This window comes from Cryptotermes secundus, unplaced genomic scaffold, assembly GCF_002891405.2.
Source record: "Cryptotermes secundus unplaced genomic scaffold, Csec_1.0 scaffold257, whole genome shotgun sequence".
NCBI classification, from domain to species: domain Eukaryota; kingdom Metazoa; phylum Arthropoda; class Insecta; order Blattodea; family Kalotermitidae; genus Cryptotermes; species Cryptotermes secundus.
This window is the reverse complement of record NW_019734352.1, coordinates 1129095-1147349: the sequence shown is the minus strand read 5'-3', so window position 1 is coordinate 1147349 and position 18255 is coordinate 1129095. Positions and strand designations below refer to the sequence as shown.

Below are 18255 nucleotides of genomic sequence, written 5' to 3'. Positions count from 1 at the left end.
AAAAAAATGCAGTCTTCTATTAAGTATCAGGTCTTCTGACCTGTTCTAGTTCAGAATGAGTTCTCTGAAAATAAATATTTTCAACACATATGACAGGTTTCTTGGGGTGAGGGTCAGACTGTTGCAACGCCTCTAACAATTACAAAATAGCACTAGAACATGTATGAAACATGCCCCAGTTAGGATTCAAATATGTTATTTCAGCAAGGGAATGGATTAAGACTGTGCATGTCTTAAAGGCCAGACAGATTACCAAACACCAAAATTAAAGTTTGAATAATATGTGTTAAAAGTTAACTGTACTATAATAACACAATTATCTATTTGAAGTGATTAAAAAAATTAAAGTAACATGCTTGTGAAACTACTTCCACACATGTGAGGCCTGAAGCTATCACAGTAGTGAGTATCAAGAACATTCTGCTGGGATGTGGCAGCATCATATTGATGACAGGTGAGTTCTGACATTTCAGAGGAACTCGAGGCACTGCCTCCAGCCTAAAGATGGAGGCAGCAGGTTCTCCCAAAATGCAGGTATTTGTCTATCAAAATAAATGGTGCCACATTAATTAATTTTATACCTTGAAGGTGAAGGTGACATACTCTTTCAAAATGCTGGCACACATCTGCCAAAATACACAGCACCACATCCCAGAAGACCATAATATTTCTTTTTTCTTTTTTTAATGAATTAGAAACAAAAGTTTCCATATTCTGTTACAGTTCAATGGTTTTCTAAAATTCAGAATCCCATTGTAAAATCAGTTACCAACTGAACTCTCCTTTAGTTTTACTAAAATATATGAATCAAAAATCTTCACTAAAATATACATTTTTTCCTTGGTATGCATAGATACATACACTACTGCAAGCACAGTAATTGGGGATACAGTATATTTTTCTTAATGCTATAATTCCATTTGAGTAGTATGTCACAAGAATATATCAATGAATTGTTGTGACACCAAAGTTATGATTCTCACTTCTTAAACTGACATTCAGCAATGAGATGTAAGTTTGCTGTCAAAAGATATTTTGAACTGTCAGTACAAAAGGAACATTAAGACCAACAAATGGTTCTTCATGAAGTGAAAGTAACACCTGGTTACAGAAATTTGCTGACTTATGCAGAAGACTGTCAGGTTTAGGTGTGTGATGTTTTAATCCATGATTAAAATGTACAGGATATTATGTTTGTTGCATATTGGAGTAATGTGTACATAATAAAAATATATTTTAAGAAAAATATTCAAGTTCCTTCATCCAGTTTTCTCCATTACTCTGTCCCTGGTCAGGTTGAGAGGCAACCAAACTCTTTTATCATGAAGACGTAATCTATGCACATCATAGTTTTATTGCTTAACAATTATTTAAAGCGTCAGAGAAACACTATGCAGTGTCATTGAATGGTTTGTTGTGGTTCTATCAATGGGAAAACATACTGGGGCATTGAAAAGGGCCACTTTATGTCTGATGACCTCACTACTGAGAGGAGATCAAGAAGTGAAATGACTCTTCTGGGGAGAAAGACTAGCAGAAAGTGAGTTGGACTTAAGAAGAGTGGTTCATACCTAAATCACAGCACATCGGCATATGAAAGATAAACATGGCTATGAGGGAATTCTCTGTGCTGCTCATTCCAACATAGAGATAAGCAGCATGGAAGTACAACCCAGCAATTCAACTTCTACAGAAGGGGGCAGCAGCCATGTCAGGTAGGCCACCTCCAGTAGTTCTGACTGCTAACACTAACCTCACTGCTATGAGGCTAAGAGCGTAACAGTACAGCAAGTGGTCAGTTTACTTTCAAAAGAACTCGAATTGAGATGAGAATAGTAACAGAATTTCTCCCCAACCATAAAATCGTCCAGTCACACTTAACCTCCTCCTACATGTAGTAATATGTGTATTAATACAATAATGAAACTTGGCTAACACTTGAGCAGAAGACATCTGGCTGGAGAAGAGACTGTGTTTAATGTCTAATGTAAGAAGTGTCAACCAGATCATGGAAAAATGTCCTGCCCTGAAGAGACAAACCAGAATGTGACCTTGCCTCTCTTCCTTGTAACCCTGCCACTTGAAACCTTAAAACTTATCACTCTGTCATAATATTATATTTCAGCATCCTATTGCATCAACGTATCACTTGTTCACACATTTCTGCCTCTAATGCAACAAAAAATTGTTCTCTCTCTTTTATTTTAAAATGTCGTTAAAATCAAAGAGAGACTGTGAACAGTTTGTTGCATTAGAGATGAAAATGAGTGATGCTCCATGTCATATGTGATAAAAGTGGAAGACCATCAAGCTCAGATTTGCCTTACCCAATGCTATAATAATCAGAAGCTCAGCTACATCTTGGTCCATTGCAGACAAAATCCTCACTGCCTGCCATGCAGAGGTGGTCAGACACAGAAGGTACCCAAAGAAGGGAAAGAACTACTCACTGAGAGACATGTAACGGGGGAATAAATGGGATGTCAACATCAGCAGCAGAATGGTCAGCAGAAGATCAGGTCTTCTCACCCAGTGCATGACTGCAGGAGCATCCTTAGCTTCAACACCAAAGATGGCAGTCAGACCATCACGTAGAACCCAGCTGCATGATGGTACATAGGACCAGTGACAAAAAAAAAATCATGTGTAACCACTACTCAGCCAAGGTAAACTTCTGGCATAAAAAATAGCAGTAACTTCATGGTTATATTTATGACAATACAGCAAATCATAACAGGGCTCAGTGGAGATGAATAAAAAAATGATAAGTAGTAATTATCAAAGAGTCTGTCTTTAATTTGATGATATTTGTTTGTATATATGTACATAACACATTGGACATTTGCATCCATAGTATTACTTTCACATTTAATAGAAATATACTTGCATAAGTACCACACTACCTACTCTAGACTTCCACCTCCCTACATATACCTGATTTTAGTTGATTTGTGAAGAATTGATTGCAACTTTCCTCATTAATATTTTGAATATGCTTACACTAGAGAATATACAAAAGTGAAATTCATGCAACTTTTTGGGGGCAAACTTCATTATTCAGAAGCCCTTCTTGGTTCTGAGCACGGAGTTCTTGAATTAAAACACGTAGTACAGTCTTAATTCCCTCCGCCAAATCTGCTGCACTGTATGGTTTGTTTAGCACTGGCACATGGATGAAGATAGTGCGCAGGTTATCTATGTTCAGAGACATGAAGTATGTGAATTCACAAAGATATCTGAAATAAATCACACAATACATTCAGTTTACAAAACATTCAGATACATTCACCACAAAATTATCCGGCTATATCCTAGCAGAAATTTCAAAGAGTTTTCAAAATACTGTTGAACATTTTATTGCTCGTGCAGGTGAAAGGAATTACTGCATTTTTTGGCACTGAGTTATTTTGGGAGAAAGTCATCATAGCCTAATCCAAGTACTATCCTAGCATGTGAGGAATTGAGACATCTTTCCCTTTTAATTCCTTGACTTATGATCTATGACTGCATAGCATTTGCTCTACTAGTAGTTGTGTGCTATTTGTCGAGTAGTAACGTTATCCCAGGAACCGGATAACCTTCATTGAAGGTTCGTTGCCTGGGAACATATTGTTGAATGAAGGTTTGTTGCCTGGGAATGTCTTGTTGTATGTAGGTTTGTTGCCATGGAACGTCTTGTGTATGAATCACTGCATACGAATATTCTTTGACATTCTAGTGAGAGTTGTTAACACGAAAGGACCAAATGTGAAATGACTTGCTCAACATTTGTGTTATGGTTATGTTGAATTGTAGTTACGTCGTTGAGTAATATAATGACATCACAAGAATACGTCAGGTCTTATTTCATGACATAGCATTTCCCTATAGGGACTAAGGACAAGAATCCTCAGACAGGATATACAGTGTCCCAGCCAAGATTCAAACCTGGTACCTCCTGAATAAAAGTCTAGAGCATTACCGCTACACCAACCCACTTGGTGAATTACTGTATTTATTCAACGAATTCCTTCACTCTTCACACAGCTTTTTCACATTATAACAGGAATGAGGTCCTTGCATGTCCCCCCCCTCCTTTATAACAGGAAAATGATGTCCAGCAGTAATGGAATTTTAGATAATCACTGATACTCTTTCTTGGAGAGAGGGAGAAACAAAACAACTGAATGCAATATAATTATTATATTTACCCAAATCAACTTCAAACTTTCACATGCTACAAATGATTTTTCTTGCATGCATAAACCATACAGTATACAACAACGCTACTTACGAATTATATGTTCCTTTTGTGTGCTGTTTCCTTAAGCATGCTGATACAAAAGAGTGATGTGGGACACCGTTGGTTTAACAATGAATGCTTATTTTGGTGCTCTGATAATTGCAACTGTGAGTACTGAATACCTGACACTTAGGTATAAACATCTTATTTTCATCCTCCTTTCAATTAGAGGTGTTACCCCTTCAGGTTTCATGACCTGGGTATATTTGGTGGGAGGTGGGTTAAATATAAAAACATTTATATTTTTTAATTTAAAACATATTAAAATTTTACCTTATATTGTATTGATACAAAACAATACAACTACATAATTATGAAACATAAATAAAACAATTTTTCACTGTCTTCCTCGCATACAATAATTAACAAACAGAAGTTCAATCAAGCTACTTTTATTTCATATTCCTTTGATGAATGTATTACACTACATGTCTATTATATACTTCCATCCATTAATCAAATATTTTTTCTGTCACAGTTCTGAATTAAGCAGACTGAATTAATGACGGCTACACTAACATATACTGTTTATTTTGGTGGAAACAGTTGAAACTTAACCCTTGAATTCTAAATGCATATACTGCACTTGTAATCCACTGGTTACTTCTTTAAAACTTGCAAGTACACATGCATAATGGCAAGCAGAAAATCTCATTCTAAAGTGAACTGGCTTAAAACCTTTGTTATGTGACACATTTCGTGACTTTGAAATCTTATTTACATGCCATAAAGGGCAAAATTAGCTGGTCCAGGCACTCTCATGAGACCACAAGTCTGGTTCCTTATTACTACACAATGAGTTAAGGACATGACATACCTTCCAGCATCTGAGGAACAGCAGACAGGAACTCGTATTTTGGCTTTGTCTACTGCTTTGCATACATCCTCAACATCAAACATGGGCTGAATTACTTCAGCTTTCCCACTACTAACTTCATGACTTGGAGGTAATTTCCCTTGTACATCCTTTCGACAGTATCCTGACTTGTGCGCTTGCAGCTCCAGAGTCAAGCCAGTTGCAAGGGTGGACACACCCACATGCACAACTAGCTTAGGTAAAATCAAAATGCTCATATAAAATCCAAAAGAGAATTAAGTTATACTTGTTATGTTAATGCATGAGATTATCAGCAAAGGTTCCCCTTTGGGGCAGCAGTACAGTGTCAGCAGGTTATTTAACACTGCTTTCAGTGTTCAGACTATACTGCATCAGATAATAGGATGAGAAATAAATGATGAATTGGGAAGAACTTGAAAAGGAAGCAGTTGTGGCCTAACTGAGTTAATATCCTATTTGCCTAGAGGAAACGTGGACAAATACGAACGTCAGTCAGGATGGCTGATGCTGAGGCTGAAATTCAAACCAAGCATCTCCTGCATACAAGTCTTAAGAGTGCTGACCTCCAGACCACTCTATTCAGTGGCAGCATTAATGCTGAATGGTTGTTGTTTGAGTGAAAACAGTATTTGAAACCCAACAGCAATCCACTTTCAATAGGAGCATTTATATGGCAAGCTCTCCATTTTGCTCTTCATGTCTGAATGACGGTGAAAATTATGGTCAAAAGAGGAAACCTACGGCTTCTGACAGAAATCAGATTATGAAGACATGGAACATACTATATTCACGAAATTTTCACTTTATTAGATTTGAGGGATAAGAAAGTATGCAGCACAGTAATAATCGATAATTAAATGTTCCATTGTAATTAACTTACTTAACAGCTCACTCCATTAAATGTTTCAAGACTGTTCTACACTGATCAGCAAAAGGATGTTAACTAATTCTCCAAAATGTTGTTCTCTGTTGGAAAAAACACAGATGTTGGGACCACATTTTGATTAAATTTATTATTTCAAGGTCTCATATAAAAACAATTAACACCCAGACATAATTTTTGGAATGGGCACTGCACATGCATGCAGCTGAAGGTTAGAAATCGAAGACTGGACTAAATTTAATTGCTCAATTGGCAACTTTCTTAAAAAGACATGGAATACATCAGAAATTTGCAGGAAAACCAAAAGAAATTAAGTCCCATTCAAATTTGTATTGTAATGTTGTATATAACATGTGAGGTACAATATATGCTTAAATTTTCCTTGGTCAGTCCATGGGAGTTATTTATTTATGGTTTACTTAATGATGCTGTAAGTAACCCAGACTTAGTACAGCATTAATTAGGGACTGTACTATACATTCCAGTAGAAAACATTTGCATACCATTGGGTTATAGGCTTTCCAAAGAAATGGAACTTTCTCTGCAACATATTCATATGTTACAGGAATTTCGTGAATAATCAACTTCACGCCAAACTCCTCTTCAACATTCATTGATGGCAAGAGTTTTACTGTCTCCCAACTTGCATTTATCTTGTGATCTCCAAATGGTCCAAAACCAGTAACTACAATAGTATCTTCTGAAAAGGTAACAAAAGAAGAAGTTTAATATTTCTTTACTATGAATGAATTGGACACAACCGTGAATCACTTCCACTCATCTCCCATCCATATATCCTAAGATTCCTCATAACGTTATCCTCCCATTTCCTTCCCAATCTTCCAAATGGGAAACTCCCAACAGATTTACCAGCAAAATGTGGACGCTTTCATTCCCTCTCTGATGCTAGCCATATGTCCAGCCCGTCATAGTGTTACAGTGTGCACTCTCGTAACATCTAATATTATTAAGGTGATCACATAAAAAGAAATGTGCAGTGCATACATCAGTCATGAGAGAGATGAGAAATGCATACAAGAGCTTTGTTGGAAACTCTAAAAGGTAAGAGACCATGTGGAATACAGAAGCATAGATGGTAGGAGTAACATAAAAATGTATATAACAGAAATATAGAATGTGGCCTGAATTCATCTGGCTCAGGACAGGGTACAGTGATGGGCTCTTGTGAACATGGTAATGAACCTTTAGGTGGGAAATTTCTTGAGTAGGTGAGCAAATCCAAGTTTCTCAAGAAGGACTCAGCTCCACTGAGGTAGTTTCTTAGTTGGTTGGTTAGTTAATTCATTAGTTGGGTGGGTGGGTAGGTGGGTGGATGGTCTGTCAGGCCAATCAATCAAATAGTCAGTCAGTCTGTCAGGTCAGTCAATCAAAGAGGCAGTAAGTCTATAAGTTGGTTAGCTTGCTGCACTTGTTTCTCTGTTTAGAAGTGTCAGAGCACCTATATTTAAAGTGTCGCATTTTTAATCACAAAATGGTGCAAAGCTTTGTAATGTTACATGGCACACACGGTATATATAAATTGTTTAATATATTGTAATGTGTTCAAGTGACGAGAGACAGAGTTTTGCACTGATTACTGGATTTATTGGACTCTTAAACACAACTCATGACAAGACTTTACAAATCACTATCACACAAAGACTAGTGTTCTCAGTGGCGGTCTTATTTATTTCATATTATTTTAAACGGTGTTCAGTTAAACATATTATATGAGGCAGACAGAATAATAAAGAATTTAGTAATTGAAGAAAGCCATCTTCTGGATGTGGCGCCGTGTAGAAATTGTGTTAACCGACGTTTCGGAGGAACGTATCACCTCCGTCTTCAGGGTTGAAGACAAGAAGAAATCCACCGGCAAACCAGCAGAGCAGGTGCAACAGACTGAATACAGTCGAGTAAACACAGGAGTATAAGAGAAGGAGAGAAGGAATGTGGCTACGGAGGTCATTAACCCTATAGCTCGGGGGCTGCGATGGACCTGAGTGGCCTATAGGGCCTGCCGTATTTTGGAGGTTACTTTAGGGAACGGATGAGAGGCTTCCATGACTTGCTGAGACAAAACCCCACCTCTCTGTTCATACTGTCGGGATGGAGTTCAATCTCAATGGCCTCCCTAATGATGCGATCCATATAACGGGTCTTGGTAGCGAGGATGGAGGTATTCTGAAGCTGAATGTGGTGTCCCAAACCGATACTGTGTTCAGCAACAGCTGACTCGTCTGGATGTTCGAGACGGATGTGCTGCTGATTCTCCTTCAATCTCGAGTCCACAGAACGACTGGTCTGCCCAATATAGACCTTGCCACACTCACATGGGATACTGTATACACCCAGTGTCCTTAGTCCCAGGTTATCTTTGACTGGCCAGAGAAAACGAGATAATTTCTCTGGAGGCAGGCCCACTGATTTGATGATGTGCCGGGACAGCACTCTGCTAATATGGTCGAATACAGTCCTGACATAAGGCAGGAAGGCGACTGAGTCCGGTTTATCTTCGGGCTGACCGTTGGCTGAACATCAGTCGGTCCGAAGATAAACTGGACTCAGTCGCATTCATGCCCTAAAGTCAAATCAAACGTGTATATTTGTGGGTTCATCTTTAGAAATGGCTCCACAGCACTTATGCGGCCTATACAAGTACGAGTCTGGCTCGGGGAGCCGGGCTCGGATTAATTTCACCACACACGTATCAGCGTGGCGACCCACACACAGACGAGTTTGGCTCACAGGAACCCCAAGTTGAGTTGGACTTGCGAGCCAGACTCGTACGTGTATGGGGCCCCTTACAATTGCTTAAAATAGTACATGTTTATTTTCACGACTGTAGTATGGAAACAGTTGCTATCTTAATTACAGTATCATTCAATTCTGTATGTCGCAATCAGCAGTTTATCGTCAGAGTTGCAAGGACGGCTTTGACAGATTGTAATATTTGAGTGAATACTCACCCCAATACAAGTATGATACAGGCTTGTTTGAGGTTAGTTCATCCTCAGTAAAATTCACTTACTACACGCGGTAAAATTCATTTAATACACGCGAAGTCTGGTAAGTTATCAACTGCTAGTAATCTCAGTGATCTCAGTTATGCGTATCAGCCCACTGGGGTTAGTTACTGCTAAGTGATAAGACGAATAAAATTAAAATCGCTGCAACAAATTTTCATTATACATAATGGGATTTAGTAAATTACTGACAAATTACGTGGATTTATACCCTAACACTCTAGGGAAAATGCAGAACGTGGATAAAATATCTAAAGAAAATAAATGAGTAATTTTAAAGAGATACAGCTTACTTGTACGAGCCATTTCCGCCATACTTCTTCCATGGCCGTGGGCGCCTTGGGGACCGCTGGACGGGGGGGGGCTCAGCTACGGAAATTTGTCGACCCTTGACACATGCCAAAACAGAAAATTCACTTGAAGGTAGAGATTAGGAGTTTAGGTGCCCCATATGTTAGCACCCTTCAAGGAAATACATATAGGTAACAAACGGAAACGAGCTGCATGTTTCTTTCAAGGCCTGCATACAATTCTGCCATTACACGCTTTATTACATTTCCGAGCCATTTCCCTCCATAAAAATACCTTTATAAGTCTTAGTCCGTCCTGTTCGAAAAACTACCAAAAAGAAGTATGCGGAATTGACTGTTCCATGTCCTATATAAGTATTTGGGCGAGGGCACACCAAGGAAACTGGCAACCGCAATTTCCGAGAAATGTCGCCGATTTCAAGCAGGCAACTGGTTTCCAGATTATCAGTCGCACACTGAGGAAACTCATGTTCTATTAGCAGCTCACGTCATCGCTGTGTTTACCTTAGCGGGGTGCCACGTCTAATAACTGGCGGGAAAGTATTTCAGCCGCGGTCGCCGTGGTCATGGCTCGTGTAAACGAAAGAGCGGGAAATGCGTAGGCGCGAACACAAGCCTGCCATTCGCCACGCTTTCAGCCAGGCGTGCCAATATAATCAAACCGCGTTTTATTTTATCGCCTGAAGCCGGCGTATTTACAGGCCTGAGTGTCAGTTCTGTTGTGAATAAAGTATCGGAACGTTGCCGAAATGTCGGGAAAACTGTCGCTTAAGTTACCGGAAAACAATACCATGCGGTTGATTCAGCTTTATCAAAGTGAACTGTGTTTGCACGACGTGAATTCCGACTACAGAAATCGTGACTTGCGAACTGCAGCAATCAAACGTACTGTTGTGGCATTATCATATCACAGTGTTTAACGTAATACAAATTTTATTGACACTAATAATACAGATCACTTCCGGAGTAAATATGAGGCTAGCTGTGTTGTCTCTGAATTAGAGTCCTTGCGAGAACTATAATTGCTACCGCAGGTCTCGCTGGCACACCGAAATAGCGCTTCCGCTCTGTAGCTTCAGTCGTGCGATCTATGCGCTCTCCTGCGGCTGTCACAGGAAAGACGGTCGGAGCGGCCACAAATAATGGACATGTCCTGCTCCCTGGGAACAAGAAACGCAACTAGTGGATATTTCTAGTTGTTCATAATACCGCGTAGATGTCGCATTCGTCCAGATACCGGGAACAGCTGATAAGTGTCGGGATGTGTGTGGGTTTGGGTTGAGTGTGAGGTGTGTTTACGTATACAAAAGGAAGGGAAGAAAATTATGTAGCAAAGGGTGAACTTTTCCCTGTGTTCCCAAGGAAACGAGATACATTCCACTGTAGCCCTGACAGTACGTATACGCCGCATGTCTTTTGACCTTACATGAAGTTTACTAATTGTTTAATTATGTCTTTGAGTTACTATATTTCCGAAACTTTTAACTTCATTATGGTTCATCTTGTTATGATCACGGTTAATTACGATTAAAGTACAATGTACATATTATACGCATTACAGGGGTAACAAGTGGTTGTTTTCATGAACATGTTGGGGAAAGAAGGCTCTGTTCTACCCTCCACACATTACAGTTAAACCTCATTTAAATGACATGTATTTGTTTTTGATAATCATTTAAGCTGGAAAAACCAAATAGATCAGTTGGCTCCAAAGCTAAGTGGAACATGTTATGCAATTAAGTCTATGTTGCATATCAGCAACATTGACACTCTAAAATCAATTTATTTTGCTTGCTTTCACTGTTCAATGAAGTATGGAATAATTTTCTGGGGTAATTCATCTGACAGCAAAAGCCTATTTACATGGCAAAAAAAAAAAACTGTCAGACTCCTGATGGGTTCCAAATCCCGTAATTCTAGTAGAGATCTGTTTAGGAGACTAGAGACTTTAACTGTTCCATGTGAATATATATATTTTCACATTACAAATAACGAAGAACATTTTCAGATTTACACTTTGGTAACGCAAGACACACGCACTATCTCCATAAACCAACTGCTAACCTCTCATACATTCCAAAAAACATATATTATGCTGGGAACAAAATTTTCAATAATCTGCCTTATGATCTCAAGTCTTATGAATGAAAAGGCACGATTGAAAATAGCACTAAAACGACACGTGAAAACACACTCATTCTACTCTGTTGATGAATACTTATTGTCTAACTATGACTCATCACTTAAAAATAGTGTAAATAGTATAAGTTGATGTTGTGTATTGTTGTATATTCATACATATGGATGTATTTTTGAAGAGCTTCAAGTGGAACCACTGTGTTTTCTTGCGTGAAAACTTCAGTTGTACTGTACATATATTTTTGTATTTGTATGACATATTCCACATCGTACAGTCATTTTCATGGACGTTGGATCCAGGGAATGTAATGTAATGTAATGCATTGCAATGCGAGGCGGGAATAAAACTAGCGTAACTTACTTTAGGTCCATGAAATGATGCATGGTGGTAATAAACTTTAATGCTTGAAGGCCGCGTAATCGAGTCCCGATGAGGTGGATTTTTCAATTTACCTAATCCTTCGAGCCGCACTATGGCCCTGGGGTCTACTCAGCCTCTAACAAAAATGAGTACCAGTAATCTTCCTGGGGAGTAAATGGCGGCCGGCGCTTAAGGTTGACAACCTCACCGCTGTCTGTGAGCCGACTTGCTAGAGAAAATGTGGGAGCCTTGATAAAGGCCACTGTGAAGAGTGATATCTTATGGGCTGTAATTCTCTGCTTTTCGGCACCTTCATGTTGGTTTCTTGCTTGGCTTACTCTTCGACTTAAAAGTACGTTCCTCCGATATGTCAGTGGACTCTACCGGGCTAGACGACGTTATTTACCAGATGATAATTCTTTTAAACATTTCCTACTGTTCATAACTTCTTAGAACCACGAAAATATCTCGCTCAGTATAGTTAGTATTCCGGCCGAGATTCGAATTTGGTACCACGCGAATAGAAAACAAGCGTTACCACCTGACCCAACATGATCGATGGTTGCTTCTTGAGAAGCCGATAGGCGCTTAGTTGGTCAAGATATTTTCCTCCCGAAGTGTCAGTACAATGTTCACCGAACACTGTTCTGAGCCGAATCATTTCACATCTCATTTACATAAAACGTGATTGTTAGAATTATTGTCCCATCTTCATCCACGTGTCCCGAATGGTCTCTTCCCTTCAAGTTTTTTCAGGTAATCAACCTGTTGCTCAGTATTTGCGCTGGTTTAGCCTCTTGCGGAAATTGATTTCTTTTGTCTCTCCAGCTTTCATTTCTGACGCTGCTTTGTTAAGATGTAAAAATGAACAAATACATAAAAGCAAAGAACAAGGAATTATTTTGAACATATTTAATTACGTTAAAGTTAAAAATCCCGGAAAAATCATGGGTTCGATGTTGAATGAAACTATTAAGCTGTAGGGATTAGGGAGGATCCGATTTTCAAAATACACGCTGAAGATGCTCGGAGCCTTCGACTTCTATCTCAGAAACAAACGCCAACGCTGTTATCCTCACGGCGGTAAATAACGACCTAAAAAGTTGTACCTCTGCTCAACAAATTAAGCACTACGCCATGAAGGTGTATGGAGGAGTGGATATATAAATCCACATTTTCTTGACCTCGACACTAGCTGAAGGTGAGTGGTCAGCTTCACGCCCCAGCCGCTTTACCGCCGGTGAAAGAGTCCCCGGTACCCGTTAGATAGGCGGTTGGGTGAGCCCCAGAGCCAGTCTGGACGACGTGGAGAAGATAAAATTCTTGACCCTACCGGAACTCGAACTCCGACCCCTCGGTCGTCCAGCCCGTAGCCAGTTGTTATACCGACTATGCTATCCCAGCTCAAATAACGACCTCTACCATACGAATTTTGAAAGGTCGACACATAAATTTTTTAAAATAAAAATAAGCTCTGCTTTGATTGTGAAAGTAAAGCGAACACAGACATAATTGAAAGAGAAGACATTGTGTTTCGGCAACATGAATACCTCGCCGGATTGAGACGTGCTGAGTAGAATATAAGAATATTCTGCACACAGAGACATCGTGTATCAATGCAGGACACACCGTACGAAACGAGTAAAAAGACAAGGGAGTTACATTTTTCTGACAATTCCTTGCTGGTTTAAAATCGCCAAGAGCATTTAGCATTACGACGCGTCGGAAATGAGTTTGGATTTATGCTGAATTCAAAATTCATAGTTTGCTTTTTCTGGCTTTTACCAAGAGTGTTTGGTAAAGCCATCTTACATTGAATGGACGGAATATCCCCTTCGTCAATCATGTAAAATATCTCTGTGTAATCTTCTATAAGAGGATTACATGGAGACTGCACGTTGAAACGATTGAAGCCAAGGCCTTCAGAACATTTATTAGAATCTACTCCCAATTCAAAAGTGAGCGTTTAAGCGCAAACATTAAACTAACTCTCCATAAGGCACTGATCACATCAGTAATGATTCACGCTTGTCCCGCCTGGGACTTAGCTGCAGACACGTACCTCTTAAAATTGCAGCGCATGCAAAACAAAATACTGCGCACCGTTGGAAAATTTTCAAGGTGCACCCCGGTAAGCGATATGCACGCAACTTTCAACCTTCCGTATGTATGCGACTATACTATAACAAAATTATGCGGGCAACAAGAACCCATGCAAAATCATGAGAATGAACGTGTTCGCGGTATAGGACAAGATGACGCCAGACATAGAAAATATAAGATACTTAAATTTGGCGGTGGTCAAGCTTACGACCGTTCAAGTGACTAAGCTGCCGTTGTAACATAAGATAAGTAAGTTAGGCATGATCTGCTCTGTAAAGCCTGTACTGACAGGACTTGTGCGTAGTACATAAGGAAGAATTTTCAGTAGCATGCTATATGTGCGAAATGTACACTTGACGAAAGGCCAAGCACATATGAGCAAACCTATCTTCTCGTCAGAGAGGATGTTACATAAGGACTATTACCGCAAGAGTTCAGTTGAAAAAAATCTCTGGTCGTGAGTATCAAGGGGCCTGACGCCAAGACTAATTGGCTGTAAACCGCTTGACTTTGACTGAATCCCGTGTAGAGGCAGGTGCGAATACCTCCACCGTAGCCCTGCAAGTCCTAGGAGGTGACGAATAGGGAATCTCGAATCTGAGACAGTAAAATATGGCGACGAGTCCCACGGGATTCGGACCCGAAAATGACTGCGCTGGCGAGGGCTAGCAGCAATTGTAAACGACACCTATCCTCTCGTCAGAGAGAGCGCCCCACCTTAACAAACCCGCAACTGACTGACAGTAATAAGAATTTGGTTGGAAGCCCCAGATAGGTGCTTTATTCCAAAACAGACTATCCAGCTGACCGTCTGGCGTAATATAAGACTCAGACTCGAGACTGAAACCATGAATAACTGTGCTGGCGAAGACCAGCAGCAATTTAACCGACCTACACACAGAGACGCTGCATTGTTAGAATCCGCAACCAAGTAACGCCACTGAGGGCACTGGTCTCTGTCTGATAGTAATCTGTAAAATGTAGTAACGTGTTGTGAAAATGAGCAATAAATCCAATTATCAATCCAAACCCCGTCTGTTATCACTTGAACACGTGACTGCATGTTAAATGGATGTATGTGGATGAATATTTAAAGTTTAATAATAACTGTTCACTTCTTTTAAGTTAATTTGATAAGTGTTGCAACTTTGGTAGTTCAGTTGATGAACGGATTTACGAGGTTTGTTCAAAAAGTTCCCGGAATTCGTTAATAATAACTTTGTTTGAAGACTTATACTTCTTTACTTCTAAATAGTTTCCTGGTTCAGCAGTGCTGCTTCCTGTGCTTTCCACACGTTTAGAAGCAAGGTGACTCGCAAGTATTTTAATGTCCAATTAATTTGATGCACAGCAATGAAAGAGTCGTGTCTTTTTTCAATAAGAGCCGGTGTAGCGACTGGCTACGGGCTGGACGGCCCGATGGGTCGGAGTTCGAGTCCTGGTAGGGTCAAGAATTTTCTCTTCTCCACGTCGTCCAGATCGGCTTTGGGGCCCACCCAACCTCCTATCCAATGGGTACCGGGGCTCTTTCCCCGGGGTTATAGCGGCCGGGGCGTGAAGCTGACCACTCAGCTCCAGTTAGAGCCGAGGTCAAGAAATTGTGGATCTATACATCCACTCCTTCAAACGCCTTCATGGCTTAGTGGTTAATTAGTTAAGCGCAGAGACAACTTTGCCATTCCAAAGAATTTCATATGTTTTTGTTGTGGAACCGTAGGCAGAAGGATTATAATGTTTCGAAGTTCTGGGCTTTGTACTTTTTCGGGTTATGTCTGCATCAAAATTATACTGGCACAGTTCTTTCAGAAAATTGCATTGTTTATAAATGGGGCAGGAGTTCGAAAGTCGTCACCCGTATATAGAACACAGTTTATGTAATTATTTTTTTGGCAGCAAATGTTTGGCGCTAGTTCCGTTGAACTTCTGCCATCTAGTGAGGAAGCTTCTTACTAGATGGGAGCTATATAAAACGGTTATTTGGCAGAAGAGCTACAGTAGTGATGTAATATTTGTAAACAATCATAGAGAGAGCGATAGGATCTGACAAACATCGATGAACCAGCCATTAAGGCATTGGTATGTATATTAAGGATTATCAATCAGTTGTTTACTTTGGCCAAACATTATTTAGACGCCATATTTAGAACATTTTGAATGACCAGTTGGTGACGTGACATGTAACATACTCTTTTCAGAATGTAACATTATCATACTGTTGACAGTTTATTATCTTTGATTGACGTGTCATATATTGTGCCATTTAAGGCCTGTTTCATTCTGCGTATCTGATATCCATCACTGTTCTCTGTAAATTATTATAATTTTACACTTCAACATTTTAATTCTTAATGTGATGCATTTTATGGCTTCTGTTCTTACTATACCTGTCTTCCAAATCGTTATGCCTGTGTGACAGATGAATTGGAAAGGATTTTGAAGGAAGCTGTCGAGGTCTAATCGTGGTATTATCCCGGAAATTGCCTGGAGGGACTGAAAACCACGTAAAACTTCAATCCCCCTCAAGGCAAATATCGGGACAGGCTAATGCGATTGGAGTTCTTAGTGGGTTTCCTCTACTCATTTAGGCAAATACCGCGATAGTACCTTGATTAGGCCAGGACCGCCTTCTTGAAAATGCAAGAATGGAAAGCTATTCTGACATGTAGAACCATTGTCAAATAACAGCTGTTTAAACAGGCTACAGTAGAACAGCTGTTGATAGGGAACAGCTCTGTGGAAACGTTTCTCCGGCAACGAGAGAACACGTAATAACGGAAGATATGTTTTCTGTGCGGTCCGCATGTCTATTAATTAAAAATTCAATAGTTAAAACACAATGTCATTAACGAGTTTTGTATAACATACATTAATTATATAATAAATTGAAATAAAGACTAGTATACATAATATAAAGATTGTGTATATTTAAAATAAGCAACTAAAAACCAGAACACAGACTGACAGTCTTGTCTTCTTTAAATTGTAAAGCAAGACATCTGCTCGCATCTTAAAAAGATTTATAACCAAAATATTCCTGTAAAGAATAAAAAGAATGCAAATATAAAATTGTTATAAAAATATATAAAAGAGAGACTCGTCCTCTCGTCAGAGAGGGCGCCCCACAAAAGCAAGGCCATAACTGTCAAGCAGTAGTAAATATCTGTTCTTGAGCAAGCAACGGCTAGTGAAGACAGAGAAGACTTCATGTGTGCTGTAGTTACGTTCTGTAAATGTTCTTTGCCGGTCACGGTAGCCGAGCGGTCTGAAGCGGACCCTACACGATCAGTAATAATGTCATTACTTCCTTCATTACTCCTTCGTTACTTTTCAACCTTACACGATCATTAGAAATGACATTGTTTGCTTCAGTACTGCTCGACTCATCAAGAGAGAAGCACATTTATTTTGTGTCAGTTTTCTCGAGGATTATAATGGATCCTCGTAGAAAAGCGTGTATTGCTATAATTTTAGCATTAGGCACAAAACGAAATGTTAAGCACCGACGCTGGATGAAAAACTAGTTACAAAAAGTGAAAAGTATTCTCATGTTGTTCTGCTAAAAGAGACTGGCGCCACGGAATCAGAGGATTACAGAAACTGTTTTCGTATGAGTGAAGGAACATTTGATAAGTTGCTGAGACTGGCGTTGACTGGTTGCTCAGATTTGTCGAGAAACTGGAGGGCGTAAAGTACCCAGGAAGTAGGCTGATACAATTCATCCATACCGCTTCCCGATCTCTTCGATGTCAGAACTTTCTTTTAATTCCTTCCTGTAGTTACAGCGAAGCGTGTTGATTTTTCGTCTCACATCAGCGCGACTAGCCTCTGGTTTTATTTTAACGTATATATCCAGCAGTTTGTCCAAGGCTATATTTCTTTTTGTTTTATTCAAATACACTGGGTTAGTGGGGTTCCACAGTTCTGGTAGGGCTTCATACGTCTCTATGGAGTTCCGAAGAACTTCGCCCTCTTCTGCAGTGACCTCACTTGTAGGGGATTCAGTGACGGAGAACTCCCTTTCGCTGCCCATGTCTACTTATTGCCACTCTGACTGCACAAAGCGAACTGAGTAATGATGCGTACACTCTACACGGTCATTACGAATGACAGTATCCCCACCATTCGCCAGTAATGATGCCTCGAAGTCAGAAAATCCGGATTCGCATCATTACGGACCATCATTCCAGTTCCCTCAACCTTACGCGATCATTATTAATGTCATTCTGATCAGGTAATGACATTATTACTGATCGTGTAAGGTCCGCTTAAGGCATGTACTGTCTTCGCTCGCTTGGAAACCGAGATCGTGGGT

The 18255-nt window shown here is 39.8% G+C and overlaps 2 protein-coding genes across 4 annotated transcripts in view; one reads left to right on the top strand and one right to left on the bottom strand.

Annotated features, from left to right (window-relative positions):
* Positions 1 to 839: 839 nt before the first annotated feature.
* LOC111868822 (pyroglutamyl-peptidase 1) lies at positions 840 to 9933 on the bottom strand. Of its 2 annotated transcripts, XM_023859836.2 has the most exons (5): positions 9845 to 9913; positions 9323 to 9417; positions 6507 to 6703; positions 5100 to 5332; positions 840 to 3236 (listed from the first exon to the last, which is right to left on the bottom strand). In XM_023859836.2, the coding sequence occupies exons 2-5, from the start codon at positions 9342 to 9344 to the stop codon at positions 3026 to 3028; spliced, it is 663 nt and encodes a 220-aa protein (XP_023715604.1). In that variant the 5' UTR covers positions 9345 to 9417; positions 9845 to 9913; the 3' UTR covers positions 840 to 3025. The 2 variants fall into 2 exon arrangements, with proteins under 2 accessions (XP_023715604.1, XP_023715605.1); XM_023859837.2 differs by lacking the exon at positions 9323 to 9417 and having other exon boundaries at positions 9845 to 9933.
* A 672-nt stretch (positions 9934 to 10605) lies between these two features.
* The window catches only part of LOC111868820 (cytosolic carboxypeptidase 1), a 108357-nt gene continuing 100707 nt past the window's right edge, over positions 10606 to 18255 (top strand). The window contains exon 1 of one of the 2 annotated variants that reach the window (XM_023859830.2): positions 10606 to 10734. The gene's annotated coding sequence lies outside the window, so the exon portion shown is untranslated. Of the gene's footprint in view, positions 10735 to 15927; positions 16020 to 18255 lie in introns of those variants that run through there. The other variant, XM_023859831.2, reaches the window with a different exon arrangement.

Coding starts and splice junctions, on each gene's coding strand:
- LOC111868822 (XM_023859836.2), bottom strand. CDS start 9,344: ATGGCGGAAATGGCTCGTACAA. Junction 5,333..6,506: donor GGAAAGCCTATAACCCAATG/GTATGCAAATGT, acceptor ATTTTACCTAAG/CTAGTTGTGCATGTGGGTGT. Junction 3,237..5,099: donor TGTTCCTCAGATGCTGGAAG/GTATGTCATGTC, acceptor GATTTATTTCAG/ATATCTTTGTGAATTCACAT.